This window comes from Typopeltis vanoorti, chromosome 20, assembly GCF_054136105.1.
Source record: "Typopeltis vanoorti isolate ZY-2024b chromosome 20, IOZ_Tvanoo_1.0, whole genome shotgun sequence".
NCBI classification, from domain to species: domain Eukaryota; kingdom Metazoa; phylum Arthropoda; class Arachnida; order Uropygi; family Thelyphonidae; genus Typopeltis; species Typopeltis vanoorti.
In genome coordinates, this window is record NC_143568.1 from 55,343,155 (window position 1) to 55,358,340 (window position 15,186).

Below are 15,186 nucleotides of genomic sequence, written 5' to 3' on the forward strand. Positions count from 1 at the left end.
TGCTCCATAAAATGCAATTGGTTCGATGACTGTGCAACAGATCTTGGATTTGAGATCCCAGGGTATTTTCTTGTCACACAGGATTCCAGGGACCTGGTGCTATTTCAGCCTGGCAACATTAATGAATGTTCTGGCATCTGGGAGGGTACTACTATCAGATGTCACACAGGATCCAAGGTACTGAAAGAGGTCTTAGTAAGTTCAGTACCACTGCCCAGAATTCTGCCATCTGTTTGTGTGCCACATTCTCAATATTCAGTTTTTGTCAGGTTAAGTTGCAAACTGAAGTCATCAAGTCATGTTTTCCACTGGTTGACCAGTAATTCAAGTTCTTCAAGTTCCCTCTTGTCCACGAGACAAGCAGGACATCATCGGCATACAGTAGGGTTCACGGAAGGTTGTTGCAGGCCAGCAGTCACTGTGTCCATGCACAGGATAAACAGAAGTGGTGATAGGGCAGATCCTTGGTAGATGCCTACCTGAATGTTAAATGACTTGGTGACACCAGCAGCACATCAGATAAAGCTAGTGATGTGTAGAGGAATATATATACTGCACCCAGCATATATATATATATATATATATATATATATATATATATATATATATATATATATATATATATATATGTTTCAGGAAAGCCATGGCTGCATAGAGAGTACCAAATCAGTTATGTGGGACCCAATCAAATACCTTCTCCAGGTCCAGGAAGGCCATGTGGACTGTCTTACTTTTCTCTGTGTCTTTCCATTAGTAGGCAGACGGCATGGATTGCATCTATCATCTGACAACCTTTTATAAAACCATATTAATTTGATAATGTAGTAACGATGTCTCTTAAACAGGCAACAATTATACATTCAAAAATCTTCAAGTTGTGGCAGAGGATGTGAATGGGGGGCAGTAGTTAGTGCAGACAGTGACATCACCTTTCCAAATTTACTATGGTGCTAGTCTGCCATTCAGATGGGCTCTCGTTTTCCTTGATGCATTTGTTGAACAGTCCTGTCAAAAACTCCACCCCTTGTTGTCCTAATGTTTCCCAGGGTTCTATGGGGATATCATCAAGCCTGGTAGCCTTGCAGTTTTTATAGCATGGATGACATTTGCAACCTCTGTGGGTGTGATAAGTGGCAGAGCCCCAAGAACAAAGTCAGCAGTGGGAATTGGTAGATGTCTGCTGTTTTTTTAGGGTAGCTGTCCTTCTGCATTTTTGACATGTATAATATGGCTGATGTCAGGATTTGGCTAGTCAGGTTTGTCCAGGCAAGTATACAGGTTGTAGCAGTGCTCAGCTTTTACTGCTGCTACTTCTCGTTTAGCAATTGTCTTGAGTTGGTGGTAACGAGTGAGGTTGTTATCAGTTCTAGATTGTAGCCAGTTCTTTTATGCATCTTTCTTGGCCTTCACTATGTGTTAGACATTTTCATTCCACCACCATACTTGTTTGTCTATGAATCAGCAGCTGGGTTTAGTTACACCTAGAATTTTCTTGGTGCTTGCCCGGATTTTCATGATAGTCTCATTCCATACTTCTCTGGCTGTGAGGCCAGTTTCTATTTTGAGAGGACTGATAGCATCTTAAGTTGTTGTGAATGGTTAGCAAGTTTCCAACACTTAATTCATTCAGTAGATGTTACTAGTTGTCTGGATGGTCGAAGTTGGAGACAGAAATCTGGGATCAGAGTTGGTGTTGGAGAGCAATGTTGTCAGATGGAATGACCTTGGAGTTTATCACTAGTTTCAGATCTCTTCTCTGTATCATTTGTGTTTCATGACCACCACTGTAACAGATGAGGTGGGATGGGTGTTTCCTGAAAAATGTGTTTCCAGTGCCAGATCGCATGCTTCAGTGTTTTCCAAGATGTGTTTGCCTCCATCGTTGCATGTGCCATATCCACAACCACAATGTATAACAGTCAAAACCATCTCAGGAATGGCCAACAGGGTCATTTAAGTCTCCACCAATAATCAGTGGTTCATCAAATTTGGCACTGATGGTGTGGATGAGTGTTTCCAAGTCTGTCCAAAATTTGTCATGTCCTCAGTTAGGCATCCTGGCTGAGGTGCATAGCAGGGGATAATGCACACAGGCTTGATCTCTCTGGGCAATCTGGATGCTCATCAGAGGGTCAGAGATACAGTCTATTTCAGTAATGCAGTCCCGCAGGCACTCACAAACTGCTATGGCTACTCCATTTCAGCCAGCTGTTGTTCAATAGTATAGGATTTTATATCCTTCACCAATGTCATGGCCCTTTGCCACTTTCCATTTTGTTTCTTGGAAGCAAGCAATGTCAACATGACTTTGCTTGGGTATATCAGCCAATTTGCAGCTTCGTCCAGTCAATGTTCTGATGTTAACGGTTGCAAATCGAGAGAGATACGTTTTAACTTCTTTTGCCTGTACTGGCCTTCAGCAGGTGGCTCTTGTCTACTTGTCACCCCTATCGGATGAGATTGGGGTGTATTGCCTGTAGGGTAAGCTCTAGCTGCATCGTCAATGTCTTGTTGGGTTTGATGCATGATGATGTGACTTTGGAAGATCCCAACCGGCTTGTTGCAGAGCCTAACATTGGGGGACTGCATAAGACAAAATGAAATAGCAAAAAGAGGAAAGATTCACCCCAAGTCCTTTAGTACTCTAATAGCATTGGTGGAAAGGAGTAAGAAGAAAAGATAGAAGGAAAGAAAGAAGTGGAAGGACCAGTCTACAGATAATAAAATAGATGCATATTATATGAAATAAGGCATGGTCCAGCATCAGATATCTCAGATTTGTCACTCCCATACTCACTAAAGTGAGCCCTTGAGGTAATTATGGCACTTTACTTGAAAACACTAAACTCGCACACTCTAAGCAAATAAAGTAAGTTTTCATCTCATGAATACATTTAAATTAAATTACAGTGATCATTTCTAATAAGTAAATTTTATAATCAAATTGATGTATTAATTTAGTTCAGTCCTCAATCAGGCATCCTGGCTGAGGTGCAGATTTAAGTGCAATATTAACTTTACACAATATACAGTATACACGACATGTGTAATATACAATCTATTACAATAATCTACCGATTATCTGACCTTCAATTATTCGACCCTTGCATGGCAACTGACTTCTCTGTGGAGTACCATGTAATAGTACTTCAATTATCTGAACTCAACCGTTCTGATAACTGAAGGGTCAAATAAACAGTGGATTACTGTATTAAAAAAAAAAGTAATTATAAGCACAAAAATTAAAATGGGCACAGTTTAATTAAATACTGTAGTACATCTATGCTTATTCTTCCAACATCTTTAACTGTTAAGTAATTTCACAATATAATATAGTACTCCTAAGCTCACAGTCCTAATTTCACTGCTCACAACATGAATTAGCTTAATATAATACTTAAATATTTTACATAATGAAAAGGCTTTTTATACCATTGTTTAAAAAACACAATTTTCTTGCAAAGACTGGGAGTACATCACGAAAAGTTCCTGGCAAGTGCTACCTACTTTCTTGTTGCTTTCATGAATTTTATCATTTGTCTTTCCTATTAAATTATTATTAATGGATAATTTATATAAATTCACTTCATTAAATAAATGAAAGAAAACACAAACTGTGTTGTGGAGTGCCTTTAAACCCACATTAAAGGAAAGGAGATTTCCTGTAATTTGGAAAATCTTTAAAATCTCTTTAATTACATGTAATGTGTAGGGAGAATTAAAGAGTTCATTACTTTGTTTTGTCATTATAACATTTAGTTTCTGAAACATTATTAATAACAATATTATATAAAGTAGACTGATATCTTGGACAAGTAAAATTTTTCTGTGGCTAGTAGATTTAAGTTGTATTTCTGGAGCGTCCCCCCTCCCACACCATTTCAATTTAAGCATCGAATGGAACATCTTTAATAAAATTTAAAACACCCAAATGCAAATTAGGCACACGCTACTTCTTTTCCAAATGCCTGCTAACCAATTACCACTCTTCTGGCAAGAAAAGCTTTATCACATTCTCTATTCTATCAAAGTACACTGTAGTTGAGTTTTGAATAGGAATTATCAAATGAATTGCTTCTTCTGATTTTTATCTACTCCTCTCATATAATAACTGGGTTTCTTATCATTTGAACCATCTGTTGAAGCATCTAGAAGAAGATTTACTACTGGATTTTTTGATTTCCTTAACCAATTTTTGTTACATCAGCCATAACACAAGTTCTTTAGATTTTATGTCATTTTGGTAATGTTTAAAATAGCCAAATTCAAATTAGGTGCAATAATTTGACTACTTATTTTTGAAACTGGTTTTTGAAACCAGTTTCCTGAATTTAGCTTTATAACAAGCAGTATTAAAAAAGGTACTTTACATGTTCAAGCATTTTAGAATTTATCTTTCTTTGGAAGATAAATTCTAAATTTTGTGGAAGAGATCTGTATCTCAGATGATTTCTAGCAAGTCTATATTGCAACATTTTTTTCTGTGAAAATTGAATACCTTGAACCCTAAATGTTTCCATTTGGAAGGGCCTCAAAAATCTTGTAGTAACCTAAGGTTTCTGTCAGCAGCCCACGATATTTTTTATACACTATACATCATCTTTGTAGCACACCTACTTGAATTCCTTGAGCCACCATTTGTTGTGAGTCTTTATTGTTTTTAATACATTCTGTTCTATTACTTTTGCCTTCAATTTTACACCATATAACAAAAATAAAAAGTGTAGTTTGCATTTCCTTTAATTTTCTGCCGTAGTGAAGGATGAATTTATATAAATTATTCATAAAAATAATTCAAGAGGAAAGACAAATAACATTTACAAAAACAACAGAAAATGGTCAGCACAATCAATGACAGAGCCAGAATAACTTCTCAGGATGTCAAGTCAATAACATGGTCTGGTCTCTGATTCAGCATTGTGATATAATTATATTTCTTAAATAACAGTATTAAAAATGTAAAATGTTCAAATATATAATTATGATAAGCTAATCCATATTGTGAAATAAACGGCAATACTACACTGCAACTGCATACCTACTTAAAGATTAAAAGAGGGTGTTGGGAGAATAAGAATATAAATTTGTCTTATTTGGTATTACAGTTGGCAGTGAAACAAATGAAAATTGGTCTTTAAAAATCCCTTATTGTTTTTCAGCCAGTATACAAAACTCTAAGATCGAAAACTATGATCTAAACGTTTCATGCCGACATACTGTCGGCGGATCCAAGCGTAAGTGACCACTTGGTAGTGCCACACCAAGGCAACTCGATGCAAAGGTGGAGCAAGCTCCCTCACTATTCTTGATATTTTCTCATAATGTAAAAACACACAGCTCCTAGGAGATGTAGTACTGCTTTACATTATGAGGAGAGGTCACTACCCAGACCGGTTTCAACCTCTTTTGAGGTCTCATCAGTGAGTAGCTAGACCTAGATGATATCAAAGTTTAAGTGAAAAGAACTTCGCTATACGAATGCCAGAAAGGTGTGCCACTATATTATAACATATTATAACTAAGGTGAAAAGCTAAACGGCTATTTTTTCTGGCGAGGTTGATAAGTAAAAGGGATAAAAATCCCTTATTGTTTTTCAGCCAGTATGCGAAACTCTAAGATCGAAAACTATGATCTAAACGTTTCATGCCGAAACTGTCGGCGGATCCAAGTGCAAGTGACCACTTGGTAGTGCCACACCAAGGCAACTCTGATGCAAAGGTGAAGCAAGTTCCCTCACTGGCTGAAAAACAATAAGGGATTTTTATCCATCTTTACTTATCAACCTCGCCAGAAAAAATAGCCGTTTGGCTTTTCATCTTAGTTATAATATGTCATAATATAATATAGTGGCACACCTTTCTGGCATTCGTATAGCAAAGGTATGTAAGTTCTTTTCACTTAAACTTTGATATCATCTAGGTCTAGCTACTCACTGATGAGACCTCAAAAAAGGTTGAAACCGGTCTGGGTAGTGACCTCTCCTCATAATGTAAAGCAGTACTACATCTCCTAGGAGCTGTGTGCTTTTACATTATGAGAAAATATCAAGAATAGTGAGGGAGCTTGCTCCACCTTTGCATCGAGTTGCCTTGGTGTGGCACTACCAAGTGGTCACTTACGCTTGGATCCGCCGACAGTTCGTCGGCATGAAACGTTTAGATCGTAGTTTTCGATCTTAGAGTTTCGCATACTGGCTGAAAAACAGTAAGGGATTTTTATCCCTTTTACTTATCAACCTCGCCAGAAAAAATAGCCGTTTGGCTTTTCATCTTAGAAAATTGGTCTTATTAAATTAATTTTTTAATGGTATTTCTGATTTTTATAAGAAGTGTGATGGCTTGCAAGTTATACAAAATAAAATGTTGTTTGAGAATACTTAACTATTTATTTCAAAATTAATCTGCAGATGCAGAGTAGGCTTAAGTTTATAACAGAGAGTAAGAGATAGATAAGGGAGGATACACCTGTTGTCATAGGTTGGAATTACTTCAATTTTCGAAAACACCAGTAAGGCATATCTTTGAGAAGATCTTCATGCAAATTAATGTCTGGCAGGGAAGAACAGTCTATGAAGGAATTAACTTAGTATCATATGTAATATCTCCTCATTGAAAATAAAACTTCTTTATTACATTCATTGGAGGCAACCTGTGATCAATTAATTTGACAGCGAATTCTCAGATGTTTTAAAATGAAAAAGATATGCATCCTAAATAGAATGTGTTCAAGTTATGTCAATACAAATATATGATGAATTGATTATACATTTAAATTACATAATTCTGTTACATAATTTGCACTTACAGTAATATCCTGCCTTACAATGCTTCATTTTATGACAACCTGCTCATGCAACACTTTCCAACTGTAACCAATGCTTATTTATGCAACCCTACATTCGCTCATAGGATGGTTTTAGCTATATGACACTCCCATGAATCAATTAATGTACAGTTTTCTTAAATCATTAATTTATGACATTGTTTGCTTGATACATCTCTCTGTGTTGAATTATAAACAATTTATAATTATTATTTTATGAATAATGGTAGAAAAAATTCATAGTAAGGGTCCTGTTGCTGCCAGTGAAAAGAAGATGCACAAACCTATTACATACACACTAGGATTAAATTTAGTGACAATGGTGTATTGAACACTGAGCCAGGCAGCAAGCTAAACTTACCTCACACTACTGTTGTTAAAAATTAAAGTTCTTAGCAAAGTGAAAGGTGCTACACTATTTAATAATACAGTTATATGTAAAATATGACAATCTTATTGACGAAATGAAAAAAACTTTTAATGGTGTAGATTAATGAACGAAGTGGTTAGCATGTTTCCTTAAGCCAAGCTATTCAGAATAACTTTTTTTTTTTGCAAAAATTATTCAAAATTTTATGTTTGTATATCTGATGTAAATAAATGCCTTATTTACATAATTTACACATATATGTGACTGCTTAAAAATGTTACACCATTACATGCATCTACAAGTAAAAAAAAAAAAAAAAATTGACAGTCATTCACTATATGATGAAATTCGCTATATGATAATGGTCTGGAACCTAACATGTGTATGAGAGGATTATGCCTGTATAGTAAAGTTCAGCAATTTAGTTTAATTAAGTCTCAAACTGCCAGCCCATCCTCATTTATTCACTATCCATGTGGATATCTAGTAACAGGGCACACTATGGGAAGATGAGGATGTCTGCCTTATCATTAACAAAACAAACAAACAAACCTGAAACCACTTGTATTTCAAATAATGCTAGAGAACAATAAAAAAACTCACCCTTCTTCAATAGTAACATGATCCATAACAACTGAGTTCATAATCTTCACTTTTTCCTTCAACTTGCAGTGACTGCCTACTACTGATCTCTTGATAGATATCTTTTCTGATCTTTCTGTGTTTTCCCCAATGACAGAGTCACCTGCAAGCTGTATGTAATGAGAAAAATTATTTCTAATTTATTTATTTATGCATATGGCAAAAGAAAATACCTTTTGATATCTGGAAAATTGAGGGAGATAACATCCATTTTTTAGTGGACATTACTTCATTTCTAGGTTAATGTTCATTAGTTGGACATAAGCCTGCCAACTAGTTAAAAAAACTTTTTTTTTTACTCCATAAACAAAACAAAACAAAAAAACCTGGATTAGTTAGAATTATGGCCAAAGGAACAACAGCTATGAGACCAGTATGTTGTGTCTGTTAATTACGTGTATTCTTTGGGCTAGTTTGACTGTTTGGCAAAGAATCAAAAACCTTGTCATCTCCAGATGAGACAGACTAACTCAGCTTCAGTATTCAAAACTCTTATGCATACTACAAAGAATATTATTAGTTGAAAATATACCATATTATATATCCAGTCTCTCACATCTCAACAAATAATAATAAGTCATTTAATCTGATTTAATAATCATAATTAACAGATGAAAGATAAACAAAAACTCTACTTATGAAATCGAATGTGATGAATAAGCCTGACAGACTGAGAAAACCATTCAACCATTGATAATGGGTGTGATATTCTATAATTCAATGTATACCATGGACTCTACATTGTTTCTGTATTTCTAAATTGTTAAATCTCTACTTCAGGATGTAAAGCAGAGATTGACATGGAATAACTAATATTGATATTCGAAATCAATCTCTCAATTAGTGATTGCAATACTAGCTTGAGACCTATGACTGCAATTTTTCATGTGGCAGTGAGTTTGAAACCATCTGGTGTGAGGTGGAATCTAACAAGATCAATTACATAGTGGGGTGTTGTTACAGACATGGTGGATTGGTTGCTAGTGATGAAGAAATGCATCACCAAATAGAAAAGATAAGCGCAAAAAGAGTAATCATAATTGGAGACTTTAATTATCCAATTATTGATTGGGTAGCAGTAGAATCTCATGAGAAGATTGAAAATGAATTTAGTGAGCTGTTGCAGGACAACTTCCTCAAGTAGCATGTGACAGAAGGAACTTGAGGTCAAAGAGTGTTAGATTTGATTGTTAGATCTGTCAGAGGGCATTTCAGTTAAAAACGTAACTATTCTGCCTCTGGTTGGTGACAGTGATCATGCAGGACTCACTTGGGAAGTTACTAAGTTTATGAATGTTCCATTCAGAAAAGGTTACATGGTGAACTTCAAAACAGGAAATTATGACCAACTGAGGAGTGTCCTGAGTTCATGGGATCGGTTGCTGGATGGGAAGAATATCGATGGTGCTCAGGAAGCATTTAAACAATACTTAAATGATGCGATATCAGAATGTGTCACGAGAGTTCAAAGAATAAATAGGCTGGAGTCAAATGGATATATAATCTTATTAATCAAGAGATTCGTAAGAAAAGGATGATGTGGAAGGAATACTATGTGCATAAGGATGATGTCTTATGAAAGTTATAAGCAGCAGGCTAGAATAATCACAACTGTTGTACAGAAAGCAAAGTCTGAATATGAAAAGAAACTGGCTCTGCATACTAAAGACAACCCACTAGAATTGTATCAATATGCTGCAAGTAAAAGAAAGAATGAATATGAAAGACTAACTTTCTAAATGCAGATGGCATGGGGTTAGAGATGCAGAAGAGGTTGTTCAACTAATAAGTGCTCACTTTGTTAAAAGCTATCAACCTGGCATGCAGAACATTGAGCTCTCTTCTACCTCTTCACTGGATGAAAAAACTTAGGTATATGAGGACAAGGTATTATAGGTGTTGCACAAACTGAATAAAAATTCAGCAATAGGGAATGATGGGATATCAGCACGTGTGCTAAAAGAGTGTTCAAAGGAATAGCCAGTTTAGCTGAACTGGCTATTCCTTTGACCAGGCTGTTTAATATGAGTTTCAGAACAGGGACGATTCCATAGGAATGGAAAGAATGTATGGTAATTCCATTGCACGAGGGTAGAAAAGACTGATGTATCCAACTATCGACAATTAGTATTTCAGGAGTGGTGGTGAAGATTTTGGAAAAATTGGTTAGGGCTCGCATTTAGAAATGGGTTGACAGTGAATCTCTAATCAGCAACGGGTTTACTAAGGGAAGGTCATGTTTTAGCAACTTGCTCACATTCTATAACAATGTTATCATTGAACTAGACAAGAGGAATGAATATATAATGATACTTTTGGATTTTGCTAAGGATTTTGACAGAGTACAGTATGGAAGACTGTTGCATAAATTGAAGAATATGGGTTTGGTTCATAAAATATTATCATAGATAAAAGGATGGCAGACTGACAGATATCAAAAAGTGGTATACAGAGGATATGAGTCTGCAAGATTTAAGATAACTAGTGGTGTACTACAAGGATCAGTCATTGGTCCACTGTTACTCAATCTGTACATTAATGATATTGGAAAGGATTTGACAGGTGACATACAGCTATTTGCTGATGATACAAAGATAGGTAAGGTAATCAGGAATACTGCTGATATGCAGTACTTGCAGAATGATTTGAATAGGCTGGAATTGTGGGTAAGGGAAAATGGATATCAGTTCAATGCCAGTAAATGTAAAGTCATTCACTTCAGCATGATTAGATATCCAATGTTGTATTATATTGGTGGGATTATGCTAGAAGAAACTGATGAGGCTAGGGATCTTGAAGTGTTAGTAGATAGGAAGTTGAAGTTCAGAAGCCATGTGTCAAAGATCGCAAATACAACTCAAAAGAAAATTGCAATGCTGAAATGAATGTTTACATGTAAAGATAAGGATGTCATATTGCCTCTTTACAAGGCCTTGATAAGACCTCACTTGAACTATTGTGCACAGGTCTGGTCTCCTGGTTTCCATTGTGATTCTGATATATTGGGGAGAGAGTGCAAAGAGGAGTGTTAAAAATGATATCATGATTGTGGAATACTGATTATGAAGATAGATTGAGAATTTGTAGACTGCAGACACTAGCAAACAGGAGAAAGAGGGGTGATATGATTGAGACTTACAAACTTCTGAAAGGGTCATACAGGATTTCAATTGATGGAATTTTTCATATGGAGGGTGGGAAAAGGACAAGAGGACATCCTTGGAAGCTAAAAATGAATGCTGCTAAGAAAGGGGTGAGGGCTAGATTTTTCTCTCCTAGGGTTGTGCATGACTGGAATGGATTGCCATTGGATATTGTGAGTGCAAGTAGTGTGAATGAATTCAAGAATAATTATGATAGCTGGTGTGTGTAGTATGTGGCCTCCCTCGATGAGTCTCTGGCACCCTGGAGGTCTCTCTTAATAATAATTTCAACCTTTATATCAAGGTAATCTGGAGCATGTGCAGACACACACACACAGATAAAAGCTATGTTACAATACACATTCACTCTAATTTAGTCAATCATTAACTCTACTGGCCTGATCTCTGGCAGAAAAAAAATAAAAACTTACTACATCAAAGGTAGCATGCTGTTACTAGCTAAATTAGAACAAAACCAGTACCAATGGTGGCATATATATTAAATAAGTACTATATTATTGCTTAGTCCTGAAGTGAGGGTTTGCTGAAGAACTCAAAACAGAAGTTATGTGGGCTGAAAGTATGCCACCCATGTTCTTGGGAATTTTAGGCCACGATTATTGTTTAGATTATGATGGTTAATCATAATTTCACAGGCTTTTTTAAATTTGCTTTCATACCAAGTTAAGATATAAGGAACAGGTTCCTTTCCTTTCCAATTAATTTGGTGATTTTTAGTAAATGCCCGCTTTACCAAAATTGCTACATTTGATGTGTCGTTGTATTCATTTTTTATGGATTGGAACTGAATGTAGAGTTTTCACCAATATATGCTAAGTTACAGGTGTACTGGATTCTGTATACCCCACCCCAGGTAATCCTTGGAGAAGTTGAATATAGGTGGTTTAAAAGTAGCATAAGGTGGTATAATGGTGTGGTGTTCTATTTATTTTATCAGATATCTGTTTAATGTATGGAGTAGCTATAGTTTTACTGTAATCTATATTATTTCAATTTTTAGGTGTAATTTTGTGAGGAATTTTGTTGATGGTATTTTTACAATAGCCACTGTTTATAAATGTATTACTAATAATTTGTAATTCTTGTTTAAAAGCTTACTCAGATCAAATTGTTATAGCTTTGTTTTTGAAAGTGTTAAATGATTCCAAGTTTTTGTGAATGGTGGTGGTAAACATGTATTGGCTGGTATACATAGGCTTGCAGTAGACAGTGAAAGACAGGCTGCCTGAAGGCAGATGTGTGACAAGCATGTCCAGAAAATTGAGATTTGGTTTTCAATTTCAATGGTAAATTGTATGCATTTATGTTGTCTCTTCAGGTGGCTGAGGAAGGTGTTAAAAATTTGGCAGCTGCGTAGCCAGACAATGAAAATATTGTTACTGTATGTAAGCCAAACTGTGCATTTTAAAGTAGATAAATCAAGGGCTTGTTGCTCAAAAGTTTCCATATAAAAGTTAGCAGCAATGAAGGAAGGGATACTAGGGTTGAAGTAATGCAGAAGTCATCCAGAGTATTTCAGTAATAAGGTGTGACACCTTTTGGCTACTTGTATATGGAAATATGACTCCTGCATTACTTCAACCTTGGTATCACTTCTGGGTCTGATACCAAGAAGCTCTTACTGACAAGACCTTAATAAAGGTCAAAACCAGTCTGGGTAGTGACCTTCCCATAATACACAGCATTATACATATCTGTAAGGATATGAAGTCAGCCTCTATATATGAGTTGCCCAGTTGTGTATATAGAGGCTGACTTCATTTAGCTGTTAGTTTTAGCGGCAGTTAGCTGAACATCTCTCAGTGAAATATAAATATATATATATATATATAAGATGTATATAACAGATTGTATTGTCCAGGCAACAAAACTGCAATTCTAAAGACATTATCTTGATTCCCACTGTATCCAAAGCCATAGTGGAACCCTGACGAAGTCATTTGCTTGCATAATATTTCCGAAGTATGACAATTTTTGCTTGATGATCATAGTTTCGAGGGAGCAATCTGGCTTTATTTCGTCTATCACTGATTTATTGGTTTGCTTTGTAGTCCATTGTATTCTTAGTAAGCATCTTCAAATTCATAATTCAAATGCATCTATCTTCCTTCTTTCACTCTTTCTCAGGATCCAACTTTCACATCCATACAGTACCAGATACTATTATTTTCACGATTCAGATTTTTGTTGCGAGACTAATAGCTTTATCTTTAAAGATCTTGCTTAAATTTGTCATTGCTTTCCTTCCAAGTAATAATCTTCTTCTAACTTCTTCAGTAAAATACCCATCTTTATCAATTCGGGATCCTAGGAGCACAAAATTGTTAACTACTTCCATTTTCTCCCCAGTTACTTCAAAATCATTAAGTTCACATGTTGCCATAACTTTTGTCTTTTGAGGTTTTGAGTTTAAGGCCACATTTAGCTTTCATAATAAGTTCCTCCAAATCTTCTCTGCATTCTGCTAGCAAGGTGGTATCATCTGCATACCTGAAATTATTAATATTTCTTCCACCAATTTTAATTCCAACTGAAGACTCCTCCAGCCCTGCCATTCTTAAAATGTATTCACTGTACAGGTTAAAGAGGTATGGAGATAAAATACATCCTTGTTGCACCTCATTACCTAATATTCAGTTTCTCCAAGATCTGTTTGGACAATAGCTTCTTGTTCATAATAAAGATTCCTCAGAAGGATAATGAAATGCTCTGGTACCCCCATTGTTCTTAACACATTCCAGTTTCACATGATCTACTGAGTCCAAAGCCTTACTATAGTCAAGGAAACAAAGGTAGACATTCTTTTGATATTCCTGTGCTCTTTCTATTATCCATCACACATTGGCGATCTGATCTCTTGTTCCTCTGCCTTTTCGAAATCCTGCCTGTTCATCTGGCATTTCTCTTTTCATGAATGATTCCAGTCTTTTCCGAATGATCAATAAATTCAATAAAGGTATATAAACTGATTGTTTCCATTCCCTAGGCCATGTAGTTGTGATCCAAATTTGTCGACATAGAGCATTTAAAATTTTAACTGCCTCTTCTCCCAGGGCTTTGAGCAACTCAATAGATATTCCATCCCCCTCCTAGCGCTTTCTTACTAGATAGCTGTTGCAGTGCCCACCTCACTTCACTCTCCAATGGTACTGGCTCCTGTGTATAATCCTGCTCTTCAAATTTCTCAATAATTTTGGAGTCCTTTCTGTAATGGGCTTCTGTAAGATATCCTTGGTAATTACCTCTGTGATTACTTTTCAATATTGTTACCTTGGTGCTGAACTTCCGTCAGTTCCCTGATCTTTTTGAAAAGATCTCTCGTTCCTTGTTTTGGTCTTCTATTTGTTGACATTCCTGGTTAAAGTATTTTTCCTTGTCATTGAAACTCTGCATTCAAATGCCGTACTTCCTGCAAATTTCCTGTGGCCTTCATTTTCCTCCTTTCCTGAGCAATTTTGATGGCATCTTCTGATTTAGACTTCTTCTTCTTACAAACTGTTGGAATATTCTTCTTTGCTTCTGTTTTAATTATATCTTTAATCTCTTCCCATAGTTCATTTGGTGCTTTTTCACACAAATTGAGCATGTTGAATCTGTTCTAAATATCGTATTTGGCTAGTATGTTTCCAAGATCATATCTGATTGACATTTGTGTTGTTTTCAGTTTCCGTAATTTCACATCCAGCGTAGCTACTAATAACTCATGATCTATTCCGCAGTCTGCACCTGGAAAAGTCTTCACAGACTGAATTGCAACTACTCCATCTTCTTTGTCCAAGTATATAGTCAATTTGATTTCTGTATTGTCAATCAGGTGATATCCATGTGTGCAATCTCTGTTTGTGTTGTTTAAAGCAGGTGTCAGCAACAAACAAAGAATTTTCTGCACAAAACTCAACTAGTCTCTTCCCTGCAGTGTTATGAATATACCTAACCAAAACTACCTGTTATTCCTTTTTCCTCGGTTTCTCCCACTTTTGCATTCCACTCTCCGATACGTAGCCATAAATCTCACTTTGGTGTTGCATCTATCACTTCTTGTAACTTGCCATAAAATTCTTCTGGCTTCTTCTGGTGCCTCTGTAGTGGGTGCATAAACCTGTATGATAGTCATATTCATTGGATGTCCACTGACTCAGAGAGAAATGATTCTGTTACTCACTGGATTATAGCCTAAGTACATACCT

At 35.9% G+C, this 15,186-nt stretch overlaps 1 protein-coding gene across 7 annotated transcripts in view; it reads right to left on the reverse strand.

Annotated features, from left to right (window-relative positions):
- eIF2Bgamma (eukaryotic translation initiation factor 2B subunit gamma) overlaps positions 1-15,186 on the reverse strand; it is a 234,200-nt gene that overhangs the window by 31,794 nt on the left and 187,220 nt on the right. For all 7 annotated transcript variants that reach the window (XM_090410369.1, XM_090410364.1, XM_090410365.1 and 4 more), the window contains one exon: positions 7,797-7,945. In XM_090410369.1, coding sequence (XP_090266495.1) covers positions 7,797-7,945 — 149 coding nt within the window. The remainder of the gene's footprint in view (positions 1-7,796; positions 7,946-15,186) is intronic.